This window comes from Equus asinus, chromosome 5 (genome assembly GCF_041296235.1).
Source record: "Equus asinus isolate D_3611 breed Donkey chromosome 5, EquAss-T2T_v2, whole genome shotgun sequence".
NCBI classification, from domain to species: domain Eukaryota; kingdom Metazoa; phylum Chordata; class Mammalia; order Perissodactyla; family Equidae; genus Equus; species Equus asinus.
In genome coordinates, this window is record NC_091794.1 from 70,560,786 (window position 1) to 70,573,309 (window position 12,524).

Sequence of the window (12,524 nt, forward strand, 5' to 3'; positions counted from 1 at the left end):
CACTGGCCGCTAAATTTTTATGGCCAGAAGGAATGCGAGGGATTGATGACTTTTTCCTTTTGACACTCGCCCTTCGTCACACTGTCCTATATTTCAGTAAGAAAAGAGGTATAAACGGAAAGAAAACCCACACTCTTGAGAATTCTCTGCCCCCATGCCCCTCCCGGGGGAAGGGAGCTGAGAAGGACGCTGTCACCCCCTCGCCTGTCGGCCGGGCTGCGCCTGTCTCTTTAAGAGCCCGAGCCTCGCCCTCCAGAGGGGCGGTGGAGGCAGCGGGCTCCGGAAGGGGCTGCCCGCTGGGGTCTCCGGAAGCTTCGTCTCTCGGTGCCGTTGTCTCTTTAAGGAGGCGGGGCTCTGCCCGGAGGAGGCGGGGAAGTCCCGCCCCCCGGATCTCCAGCTTCCGGCAACCCGGCGGGCCCGGATCCTGCGCGGAGCGCTTGAGGCCCGAGCCTTCCCGGCCCGGCTGGACGCCGAGGGCCCGAGGTGAGGCGGTCGTCTGCGGGCTGGCGCGGGACGAGGGGCCCTGGCACGTCCTGCGTGCGGGCCCGCGGCGGCCCGCTCCTCCCCCACAGCCTGCCTTGCTTCTGGGGCGGCTCAGGGTGTCCCGGGCTGCGGGGTCGCTGTCTCCCCAGCTCCTCCTAACTGCTTGGCTGTGAACTAAGCGCCTTGCTCACTCATTTAATGGCCCCCAGCACCGCGTGAGTAGGTGCTGTTATGAACCCATTTTACAGATGAGGAAACTGAGGCCCGAGGAGCCCACAGTCACACAGCGAGAAGCAGCAGAATCGGGAAGCAAACCCAGGTCTGTGTGGCCCCAGAGCCTGTGCCCTTAACCACTGGCTGGGCTGAACTGCCTTTGCTCTTCACTGTTCTCAGCCGCCGCTCTCACACCCCAGCCCCCCTTCCTCATCCTTCCACCTCAGGCCTCCCCTGGCCCCTAAACGCACGCAGTGAGTGAGATTGGACGGAACTTTTTTGGATCCCCCAGGTTAGTTTGCTTGTAATAGTTTTAACAGTACCTGATGCTAAATGGTTATCTTCATATAAACCTATCACACCGCACTGAGAAAGGAGGCACGAGAAAGCAATACCATTTCTCACGCTGAAATAAGGGTTGTTTGCAGCTATTTTATTCTGGAATCCTATTACGTTTCCTTATTTTTCCTTTTTAGACCTCTGCACATTTCCGCACTAGTAATTGGGAGAAGCCCCGCTGGCTGAATGGCAGCTGTGGACGACCTGCGGTTTGAAGGTGCGTTAGTTGGGTGCCCACCTTTGTCTTTATGGTCAGTATTTCCACAGGCGCAGCAGCAGATTTTCATTGCTCCACTGGCACAGCTGTTAAAGAAGGTTACTGCCAACATCTTGGTAAAAGAGTGTTGGCCACACCCAGGGTTTCCTGTGTGTCCACACCAGCTGCTCTTTTTGGTCAAACAGCCCTTCAGATTGTTACCATGGTAAATTTAGTACAGTGGTTACAGAAAATGTATGTGGAGTTCCTGCTTTAGTTCAATACACACTTATCGAGCCCCTACTTTGTACGTAGAACTGTGCTAGATACGGGAGACAAAAGGATAAAGGAGAAGTTTTTATACTGCTGGAGTAGATAAAAGTGTAAAAAAGGTAATTCTGATGAAATGTGGTCAGGTCATTCCTTCACTGAATCAGTAAGCATCTCATGAGTGTGACCGTGAACCGGGCAGGTGTTCTAGTCATCAGGGATGGAGGAGTGAAGAAATGGTCAGGTTCTTCCCTTACGAAGCCCTCAGTCTAGCGAGGGAGACATTCATTTGTAAAATGATCATTTAAATACGTATCTACAGACTATGAAGGCGCTGGAGGAAAAGTTGCAACTCATAATCCAGAACTTGACCTAGGGATTCACAAATGCTTATCTGGCTTGTAAACGCCTGTGTAGCACTTACTTTATGGCAGGCACTGTTCTAAGTGCTTTACAAATATTAACTCATTTAATCCTTATGTCAGCTTCATGAGACAATTATGTTATTCTCTCTATTTTACTAATGAGGAAACTGAGGCACAGAAAAATTAAGTCATTTCCCTAAAGTTCACCTGGTTAGTAAGTGGTAAAGCAGACCTCCACGCACAACCTATGCTTTCCCACTACCGTCTGAGGAAGAGATATAATGTTTAAAGAGAAATCTTTTCCATCCGCAGATACTGTCAGCTCCATCTTCAAAGTACATCCAGGATCTGACCACTTCTTAGCACCTCTACCGCGCCCCGCCATGCTCAGGGTCACCGTCACCTCTTGTGTGGATTATAGCCCTCACCTGCCTTCTGGTCTTCCTGCTTCCTCCCTTCAGTTGATATTTTGCAGCCAGAGTGGCCTTTAAAACTGAGTCAGATCATGTCATTTTCCTTCAGAAATTTCCAGTGGCTCCCACCTTACCAGGAGTGAAAGCCAGAGCCCTTTCTGTGCTTAGGAGGAGGCCCTACGTGATCCAGCCTCCACTCCTCAGATTTCGTCTCCCGCTACTCTTGCCCTTTCTCTCTCTGCCATACCCACACAGGCCTTGTCACTGTTCCTCCTAGACAGTAAGTACTCTCACAGATGGGGGCTTTTGTGCCATCTTTCTGTGTGGGACATTCTTACTCCAGCTAGCCACATGGCTTGTTCCCTCATTCTGTTCAAATCTCACTTTCTTACGGAGGCCTTCCTTGGCTGTCCTACCTGAGAACAGCGCGAGAAAGTTCGAGCGTGAAGAACAGCATGTGCAAAGTACCTCAGGAGGGAAGAAGTTGGATTTTTTTCCCCAAGGAATTGAAAGGAGGCCAAAGCACAGACAGTGAGGGAGGCTGTCACGAATTGACGTTTGAGAGAAGACAGGAGCCAGATCACACGGGGCTTTATAGACCATGTTAAGGACTTCGCTCTTTAGAAAAGAACACGGGATGCTGTGGGGGTCATAGGAGGCTTCCCCAAAGAAGCATGGTAGTGTTAGATGAAAAAGTGGAGATCAGGACCCTTCCAGTGAAGACACTGCGTCAGGAAAGGAACAGCGGCAAAACATAGCATAGGATGTGCCAGGATGTAGAAGCAGGTAATGTTGGTAGAAGAAATAAGAAACACACCAATCTTGCCCTCAAGGAGCTGAGATGGACGAGAATAACTAACGGAGAGCAGAATGTGTGAATAGCCATCACGTGAGCGGTCCACACAGCCTACATTCCTATAAAACTGTGCCGTCTGCTGTTCCTCAAACACAGGTCATGTTTTCTGTCTTCTGGGTCTTGCTCATCCCATTCCCTTTTCTTGAGATACCATCCTTCTCATACAGCAGCTTCTCCAAGGCTTTCCTAATCCCAGCACCGAGATGGGTTATCATCTTCCCTTGAGCCTCTTCAGCCTTTGTACCTCTAAAGTGACACTCTCTATTTCTCCTGGCGTGCCGTCCCCCCAGTAAACTACTGCTTTTTAAATATAAGACTTAAGTCTATCTTCCTTGGTCTGATTCCTTCAGGCAAATTTGTGACCATCTTTTTAAATGTCAGTTCCCTGGCTGGTCAAATGATAACTATAACAATATTATTATCATAATACTTAAGATAGGTACTATGTGCATTTTATAGTTGAAGAAACAGAGGCTCAGAGATACAGAGTAATTTCCCCGAGGTCGTGGAGCATTAGAAGCTTCACCTAAGTGGAGGACCGACTCACTCCAGAGACTCACACTGCCTTAACAGCCAGGACACTGGAGACTGAAGTTTGAGTAATTGTTACCTATCAGCCACCTGATAACTAATTAATTTTAGTTACTTTAATTTTCTTCACAAAACTATTTGCAGAGCTGAAAGGCAGTAAGGTGGGCTCGGTTATCCAAGAGCCCATCCTACTGCCGGTCGTAGGATTCTTGCCACGCTGGCAGTGTTATCGTGGTGCCCTGCTGGTATCCTCTGTAGTCCTGTCAGATTCCCAAGCTGCCCTGAGTTGTATTCAAGAGCAGCTAAATGAAGTTTGTTGGGATATCCAGAGACAGGAGGTCTCAGTCATTGCTGGTGGACGGGAACAGGGAGGTGCTGTGGAGAACAGCTTACAGGATGGCTCAAGGGCCTTAAAAATGGTCTGCACCCTTTGACCTGGGGATCACACTGAGAGCTGTTCACCCCAAGGCCGTAACCGGGAAAGCTTTGTCTACACAGACACTCCTCACTGTGTTATTTGTACTAATGAAAAGTTGGAACCATCCCAAATTCCACTAACAGTGGAAGAATTGTGTTAACTTATGGTGTCTCTCCTACTCTCCCCACACCCCTGCTGATGAAATATTGTGTAGCCACATAAATGATCCTTGTAAGGACTGATAGAATAAGAAAAAAAATTTTTTTAATATAATTTTATATAATTCCCTGTAGACAAAGCAAGATACAAAATTGTTTACATAGTATTATCAGACCATAAGTCAGTGCTCGGCATGTTATTTTTGTTGTTAGTGCCATCGAGTCAATTCCGACTGCTAGCGCCCCTGTGTACGGCAGAGCGGAACCCTGCCCGGTCTTTTTGCTCCATCCTCTCACTTTCCGGCACTATATCAGACAATATTCCGCTGCTATTCTTAGGGTTTTCGTAGCCAATTTTTCCGGAAGTGGGTGGCCACATCCTCCTTCCTAGTCTGTCTAGTCTGGAAGCCCCACTGAAATCTGTCCACCGTGGGTGACTGTGCTGGTGTTTGAAATACCAGTGGCATAGCTTTCAGCATTACAGCAACACACAGCTGTTGTAGTATGACAACCGACAGATGGGTGGTGTGGTTCCCTGATCAGAAACGAACCTGGGCCGGGGTGAGAACGCCGAATCTCATTGGCACATTGTAGGCATGGAGTAAATATTTGTTGAATGAGTGAATGATCATCATTGGCATGAATCCTTACTACAAAGAGAAAAGGAAATATCCCTAAAGTTAATAGTGTTTGCCTTTGTGTGGTGGGACTAAGAGTGACTTTTATTCTATGGTTTCTACTTTCATTTTCGTCCCCATGTTTTCTGTAGTGATTATATAGAACTTAGTGGAAGAAATAATTTCCATTAAGAGTTTTTGAACTTGAATCAAGGAAGAGAGGTTTGATTGGTTACTTAATATGGGCCCGGCACTCTGCTAAGGACTTTACTAGGTAATGTTCTTAACTTTCCCTGAATTCTTTAAAATAAGCATTATTCTCCCCAGTGTATAGAAGAGAACACTGAGGCTTATAGAGATTAAGTTACTTATTCAGGCTCATATAGTTAGTAAGTAGCTGAGCTAGGACTAAAATCCAGGTCTGACTTCAAATTCTGTTCTGTTCATAATCTTTTTTCTCTGTCAGCTTGATTTCTAGAAGAGATGTTTTTCAGAGCCTTTTGCCATTTGTATCAGTGTCTATAGTAAAGCTGAGGTTGGAACAACCCATCTTTGAGCTGAAGGGATAGAATTTCCAGTGTGGGTAAGGCCTCTGAGGCCCTTGTCCTCTAATCTGTTTCAGAGTTTGGTGATGCAGCCGCTTCTCTAGCAGCAAACCCAGATACCACCACAATCAGCATCGAGGATCCTGGTGACACCCCGAAACATCAGCCAGGACCCCCAGGAGGCTCAGGGAGAGAAGAGGATGATGAGTTACTGGGAAACGATGACTCTGACAAAACTGAGGTTCGAACTTGTCTTTGAAATTTTTTTTCTTTTAATTTTTAAAAAACTTGTTCCTGCATTTCTTCATTGTCTCCTGTGTGCCAGGTAGAGTGCCAAGTAGTGGCCACACAAAGGTAAATCACACGTGGCCTTTGCCTTGGGGACGAAACAGACAGGCGGACAGACCATTGTTACCTATGGGAAGCCCGCGGGTGGAGGGGAGCTCCGGCGTTGTGGGAACAGAGAGAAGCCAGTTACGGAAGCCTTCCTGGAGGTGGTGATGCTTCAGCTGAGTCTTGATGAAAGAGTAGGTGATAACCATGGGAAGAAGGCAAGGAAGGATGATCTAGGCAAAGGGAACAGTTTCGGCAAAGTCAGAGAGGCATGGAAGAACGTGGCACAGACAGCACGTCTCCCATCTTCATATACAGGGGGAGGAAAATCTAGGTGAAGACGGACATGAGGCTACACAGATAGGCAAGGAATCAACCCAGTGAGCATGAGTTGTATTCCAAAAAGTATTGGGAACTGTTGAAAGATTTTCAACAGTATGGCCAGATACGTTTAAAGATGTTTAAGATATGGTGGCCGTGTGGAGAATAAATTGGAGGCAGACAGACCGGACACCAGAGGACCAGGGAGGGGACTCTTGAAGTGTCCAGGCTGGAGGTGATGAAGCCTGAACCAGATGTTGGAGGGTGGGCTCAGTAGGAGTCGGTGGAAGGGGGTGGGGAGAGAGAAGGAGGAATCTGGGGAGACTTCTAGGTTTCTGCATCTGGTTGGATGGATAGTGTCAGAGCTATTTTTGATCACAAAGATTTATTTCCATGTACACCATTGGTGTGTTCCAGAAAAATAGTATTTCTTGTCGTATTTAATAAACGGAATCATGATTGTAATGCCCTAGAGGAGCACCCACTTTATAGCCGTGTGTTCACAGGCTTATTAAAAGAGTGGAGTTCTTGGGTGTTGGATGCTCTTTGTGGGACTCCATGAAATAGCGAAATAAGTACCAAAGTTTGTGCTAAATTATTATTATTATTAATTTTTTTTGTTGAGGAAGATTAGCCCTGAACTAACTGCTGCCAGTCCTCCTCTTTTTTGCTGAGGAAGCCTGGCCCTGAGCTAACATCATGCCCATCTTCCTCTACTTTATATGTGGGACGCCTACCACAGCATGGCGTGCCAAGCAGTGCCATGTCTGCACCCGGGATCCAGACCAGCGAACCCCGGGCCGCTGAGAAGCGGAACATGCGAACTTAACTGCTGTGCCACTGGGCCGGCCCCTGTGCTAAATTAAAGACCATTATATACTAGATATTGTGGCAAGAGCTCAGACAGGAGCCTGAGTGCGAGGCCTGGTCCGGCCAGCAGTAGTAGCTGTGTGGTCTTGGGTAGGGGGCTTTAATTTCCCTAAGCCTGGATTTCCTCATCTGAAATAGAAGAAAATAACCTGTTGACCATTGTCATCATCATCATCACAATAGGTGATATTTGTTCACCATTTAAAGTTCCTTACTTGGATCATCTCATTTAATCCTGAAAACAACCCTACATGCGAAGAACTGTTCTTATCCTCATTTTACAAAGGAGGACCCTGAGGCAGAGTTGAAGTAACTTGCCCCAGGACACTCGACTGGCAGGTAGCAGGTGGGGCTTTGAACCGAGGCAGTCGGAGTCTAGAACTTCTGCTCCCCTCTCTGCTAGGGTTAGTCTGTGTTAAGTGCGTGTTAAAGTTGTTGACCCTCAGGACACAGGAGTGATTTTTAGTACAGCTGAGTGTATTAATTAGTCAGAGTTCAGAGAAATAGAAGCAATAGGATGTGAATATAGAGAGAAAGAGGTTTATTTTATTTTTTACTTTTTGTTTGTATTTATTTTTAATTTTTTTATTGCAGTAACGTTGGTTTACAGCATTATATAAATTTCAGGTGTAAATCATTATGTATTTCGATTTCTAGTAGATTACATCATGTTCACCACCCGAAAACTACAATCCATCACCACACACATGTGCCTAATCACCACTTTCTCCCTCCCCCCTCCCCTCTGGTAACCACCAATCCAATCTCTGTCTCTATGTGTTTGTTTGTTGTTTTTATCTTCTCCTTATGAGTGAGATCATATGGTGTTGGAGAGAAAGAGGTTTATTTAAAAAAATTGGTTCACGTGATTGTGGATGCTTGGTGAGTCTAAAATCTGATGGAGGAGCCTGGCAGGCTGGAGACTCAGGAAAGAGTTGGAGTTTTGAGTCCAAGGGCATGCTGTTGCAGAACCAGGAAGAGCCGATGTTGCAGGTGAAGCCTGAAGGCAGTCTGCTGGAGAAGCCCGCTTTACTCAGGGAGGTTGGCCTTTTGTTCTCTTCAGGCCTTCACCTGAGTGGCCGTGGCCCACCCACATTATGGAGGGCAATCTGCTATACTCAAAAAGTCCAATTTAAATGTAAAACTCATCCAAAAACACCCTCAGAGAAACATCCAGAATAATGCTTGACCAAGTCTCTGGGCACTGTGGTCCAGACAAGTTGACACAAAAAATTAACCATCACACTGAGCGACAGCAGACATCGAAAGTTTAAGAAGAAATGTATGGGAAGAAAAATATTAAAATGGAAAACATTGTATCCCTTAGTTTTGTCTGGGAATTGGGAAGAGGTTACCAATATTCTGATACTGACAGAATTCCTTGGCTCAGCTTATGGAACGTGGGTCTCTGTGTTCAATACCTCGTAATATTAGAGTTGGAAAGAACCTTCAGTTTCCTCTATTTCAGCTTCCTTCACAAGATATTAACGCTGTCCGTGGAGTGTCAGAAAGACGACACTTTAGTGCCCCCGGGAACCGGCTGTTCATTACCATGTAAAGCAGCCGCTGCCACTGTTGGACAACTTTAATTGTGAAAAATTTTTCCTTTTTGATGAACAAAATTATCTGCCCGTAGCACCTTCCTCTGTCCTGCAGAGCTCGTTGGGGCCCATCTGTACACTTTGCTAGATGGCGCCTCTTCAGGTGTCTGAAGATGGCAGTCACGAGTCCTGGCATGGGCCTGCCTTCTACTGTCCGATGGCTGTGCTGTTGGGGCAGGCGTGGCCCTCCTCATGTGCCTCTTCTAAACTGGAATTTTGTTTTTTTGTCAGAGCAGCGTATTTTAAGTTTTTAGTACTTTAGAATGAATCAGTATATCGGATTTTTGAGCATTCAGGTGGTGATAATAGTAAGGATCTTGAGGGGTAGGGAAAGAAGAATTACATTGACTGCCTTCTGTATGTATATATTTCTGTGTGTGTGTATATGCATATATATGTTATTGTACATAATATACATGATATATAATTAATCTAATCCTGTAATCCTATGAGGTCAATCTTGTTAGCTGTGCCTTTTAGGTAAGAGAAGGCAGACTCAGAGAGTCTCGGGTTTTGACGAAGCCGCCCTCTAGTTGAGGGACCCAGATTTGAAACCTTTTGCTGTGCCTTCAAAACTGCGGCTTGTTTTACAGCGGCCGAGAGCTGGGTGTGGCTACTGCAAAGTTGATGAATGCAGAAGAGCTTGGTCTTCTCTACGTGTTGATTTTCCGTTAGATCAGCTCCCCATCTCTCTGCGTAGCTGGAATAAGGAAGCTACTTCTGTGTTCATTGTGTTTTGTTTTACATCTGACAGTTACTTGCCGGACAGAAGAAAAGCTCGCCCTTCTGGACATTTGAATACTATCAAACATTCTTTGATGTAGACACTTACCAGGTTAGTAAACCAATTGCACTTGCCCTTTGGTATGTAATGGAGACTTGTTTCTTCTGTGGTTAAACAATCAAATAATGTGAAAGACTTTGTATACCGGATACGGTCTTCAAAAGTAAAAGGTTTTAGCGTTGGAAAGTACCATCATCATAAAAGCTCTAATAACCAAGTTTCAATTTCGCAGTGGTTGACTTTATTAAACTTTAAGAAGAAATCTTCAGTAAACTGACTGCTATGCTGATTTCCAGGTCTTTGACAGAATCAAAGGGTCCCTTTTGCCGGTACCAGGGAAGAACTTCGTGAGGTTGTATGTCCGCAGCAATCCGGACCTCTATGGTAGGTGTGGTGCTGTTTGGATTCTTGACCTTGTACCAGCTGAACTGAGTGAGTGTGCAGGTTGCTTGCAGGGTTGAGAAGTGCACTGCTGGTGGAGCATGCCACATTCTGTTTCGCTCTTCTGAGCTTCAGTAGCAACCTTTAAAAGGATTTTGGGGAAAATGCAATTATACATTATAGTAATGCCATGAATACAAGTGATAGTACGTCCTTGGAAAGTCTTCAAATGGCATTACAGACATGAAGCAAATTAAGTCACTTTATCTAAGAGGAGATTGTTGACTTTAATTTTAGAGGATTTGGCAGTGGGGGTGAGTGTGGAGAAGGTCCTCTCACACTTGTTCACTGATGTGCTGAGATCCAGCTCTGCCCTCAGATGGGCTGGCGTCCCATGCGATTCAGTCAACAGCACTGGAAGTCTGTAAGAGCGGTGCACCAGGGCATGGCTGCCACCCCTGACCTCCCTGCTGTTGGAGAGGACGTCAGAGGTCCCCCACTGCTCCCGAGGGAAGGGGCTCCAACAACAGCAGCTTTTGCTTGAGTGAGACGCTCTTGGAGGGTTCGAGCAGAGCAGTGACATCCTCTAAGTCAGCTTTTCAAGCATTGTCAAGAATGTGGAGCAGTGGGAACTTTTGTATATCTGATGGGTACGTACCTGGTACACCAGTTGGAGCAATTTGAAGATGCTTATACCCTACAACTTAGCGGTTCCACTCCTACATATACCTTCTTAGAGAAACTCACGTATATAAGAGAAGACAGACAGAAGACTAGTATTCACTGCAGCAGCTTTGCTTGCAGCAGCAAATGGTTTAGAAACGACCACAATGTTCATCAGCAGGAAAAGGAATAAGTAAATTGTGGTGTATTCACACATGGAATTCTGTAGTTTTTAAAAATGAGTGAGATCTATAAGCATCAACATAGGTAAATCTCAGAACAATGGTAGATGGAAAAAAACATGTTGTAGAAGGGTACGAATAGTATTACACCATTAGAAGGATTTGAAAAAGTGCACGATGAGTACAACAGTGTTTATTTTATCATTCTTTGTGCTTTTCTGTATGTTAGAAATATTTTGTAATATAAAAATGCATAATACAAACTAAACTAAGGCTCCCTCCCACCCCATATTAAGAGTAGGAATTTGGCAGGAAGAGGAAGAGAGAAGGCAGTGTGAAGCAATGTGCAAACCCTGGGATGAGTCAGTGGTTGTGTCTCTGGAGGTGCAGCTTCCTATGTGTCTGAGTATGTCAGAGGCGGCAGCTGTGTCTGTTGCTCATCATTGTGTCCCCAGCAACTAAGCTTGAGTCTAGAGGACAGTGGGTTCTTAGTAAAAATGGCCAATAGGATACAATAGTCTCTGCTTTCTACTTAGAGGTACTATAATATTTTGCCCACTCGTGGTCATATGCTTGGATAGTCTCAGCCCTTTTGACAACATGTCAGTTTTGTTCATTCATTCAACAAAGCTTTTGGGGATTTTTTATTGTTGGTTGTAGGATTTTTTTCTTTTTGTCTTTTTTGTTTGTTTGTTGCATCTTTTATATGCTAGGAACTCAGAATAATACAGTGAACAAGATTTAGTCCTTGGCTTTAGCAGGAAGCTTGCAGGCTGCTGAGTAAACAGCTGTTTGTGGAAAGCCGATATTGGTGACTCTTGGGAGTGTCCCAGTTGATTGCTTGTGCTCCCTTTCCCAACTCAGGAACCATCTGGGCTTTGAAAAGTGCTAACACATTTCTGCTAGTTATCTCCCCCAACACAGTAATTTTCTTAATTTTATTTTATTTTATTTTTGTTGAGGAAGATTAACCCTGAGCTAACTACTGCCAATCCTCCTCTTTTTGCTGAGGAAGACTGGCCCTGAGCTAACATCCATGCCCATCTTCCTCTACTTTATATGTGGGATGCCTCCCACAGCATGGCTTTTGCCAAGTGGTGCCATGTCTACACCCAAGATCCGAACTGGTGAACCCCAGACCACCAAGAAGTGCAACGTGCTAACTTAACTGCTGCACCACTGGGCCGGCCCCAAATTTTCTTAATTTTATGATATGTCAAGGTGCCTGCAATAATCCCAAAAGGTATTGCAAAATGTTAGTGAAATTGAAAAATGAAATTCATAGAATTTATTAAAACCTGTCAGTTTAAAAATTGTGTTTGTTCTGATAGTATTTTTTCTAGATGGGGAATAACAAGGATGGTGTTCATGAAATCAAGTGAAATGAAGAAAGCGTGGTGTACTTATCCACTTAGTGGAGTATTTTATAATCACTAAAAAAGAATAAGCTCATTTTTATGAATAGCTATGGTAGAATCTCCAGGCTATATTAAGGTGAAAATATATATGTATGTTATCATTTGTATAAAACGTGCACACACACTCACAAATATGCGTTTTCTCGTGTGTTAGAAGTCTCTGGCAGCGTTCATCAGAAGCTGGTCACAGTGATGACCCCTGAGGAGAGAAATGCATCCTAGGCAACGGAGAGGGAAGGAAGTTTACTTTTCTTTCTGTTTGTTTCCTTTTGTACCTTTTGAACACTGACCTATGTGCATATATTACTTTTTCATTAAAAAAAAGAAAGAAAAACTAAAACCTTAAATACACACATGCACAAACCACCCCCATGGTGAGTTATAGACTAAGTTAACTCTTTCCTGAAATGTTCTGCTTGCCCTGCTCTTCCGTTTAGACCGCAGAAGGACCTGTCTGATTTAAGTCATTTTTCTCTGGCATTAACATTTGGAACTTAGATAAAGGAAGTAACCTTTGCTTCCTGTGTCCTGATGGTGAAGTTAACAAACCCTTGCAACATTTAACAA

At 45.0% G+C, this 12,524-nt stretch overlaps 1 protein-coding gene across 9 annotated transcripts in view; it reads left to right on the top strand.

Annotated features, from left to right (window-relative positions):
* Nucleotides 1-326: 326 nt before the first annotated feature.
* YIPF1 (Yip1 domain family member 1) overlaps nt 327-12,524 on the top strand; it is a 31,653-nt gene continuing 19,455 nt past the window's right edge. For 5 of the 9 annotated variants that reach the window (XR_011503384.1, XR_011503385.1, XM_014844333.3 and 2 more), the window contains exons 1-6: nt 351-483; nt 732-802; nt 1,173-1,252; nt 5,482-5,645; nt 9,284-9,364; nt 9,610-9,697. Coding sequence is in view for 6 of the 9 variants with exons in the window: in XM_014844333.3 (XP_014699819.1) it covers nt 1,222-1,252; nt 5,482-5,645; nt 9,284-9,364; nt 9,610-9,697 (364 nt within the window). In the remaining 3 variants the exon portion in view is untranslated. Of the gene's footprint in view, nt 484-731; nt 803-1,172; nt 1,253-5,481; nt 5,646-9,283; nt 9,365-9,609; nt 9,698-12,524 lie in introns of all 9 variants that reach the window. The other 4 variants (XR_011503386.1, XM_014844334.3, XM_014844337.3 and 1 more) reach the window with 2 other exon arrangements.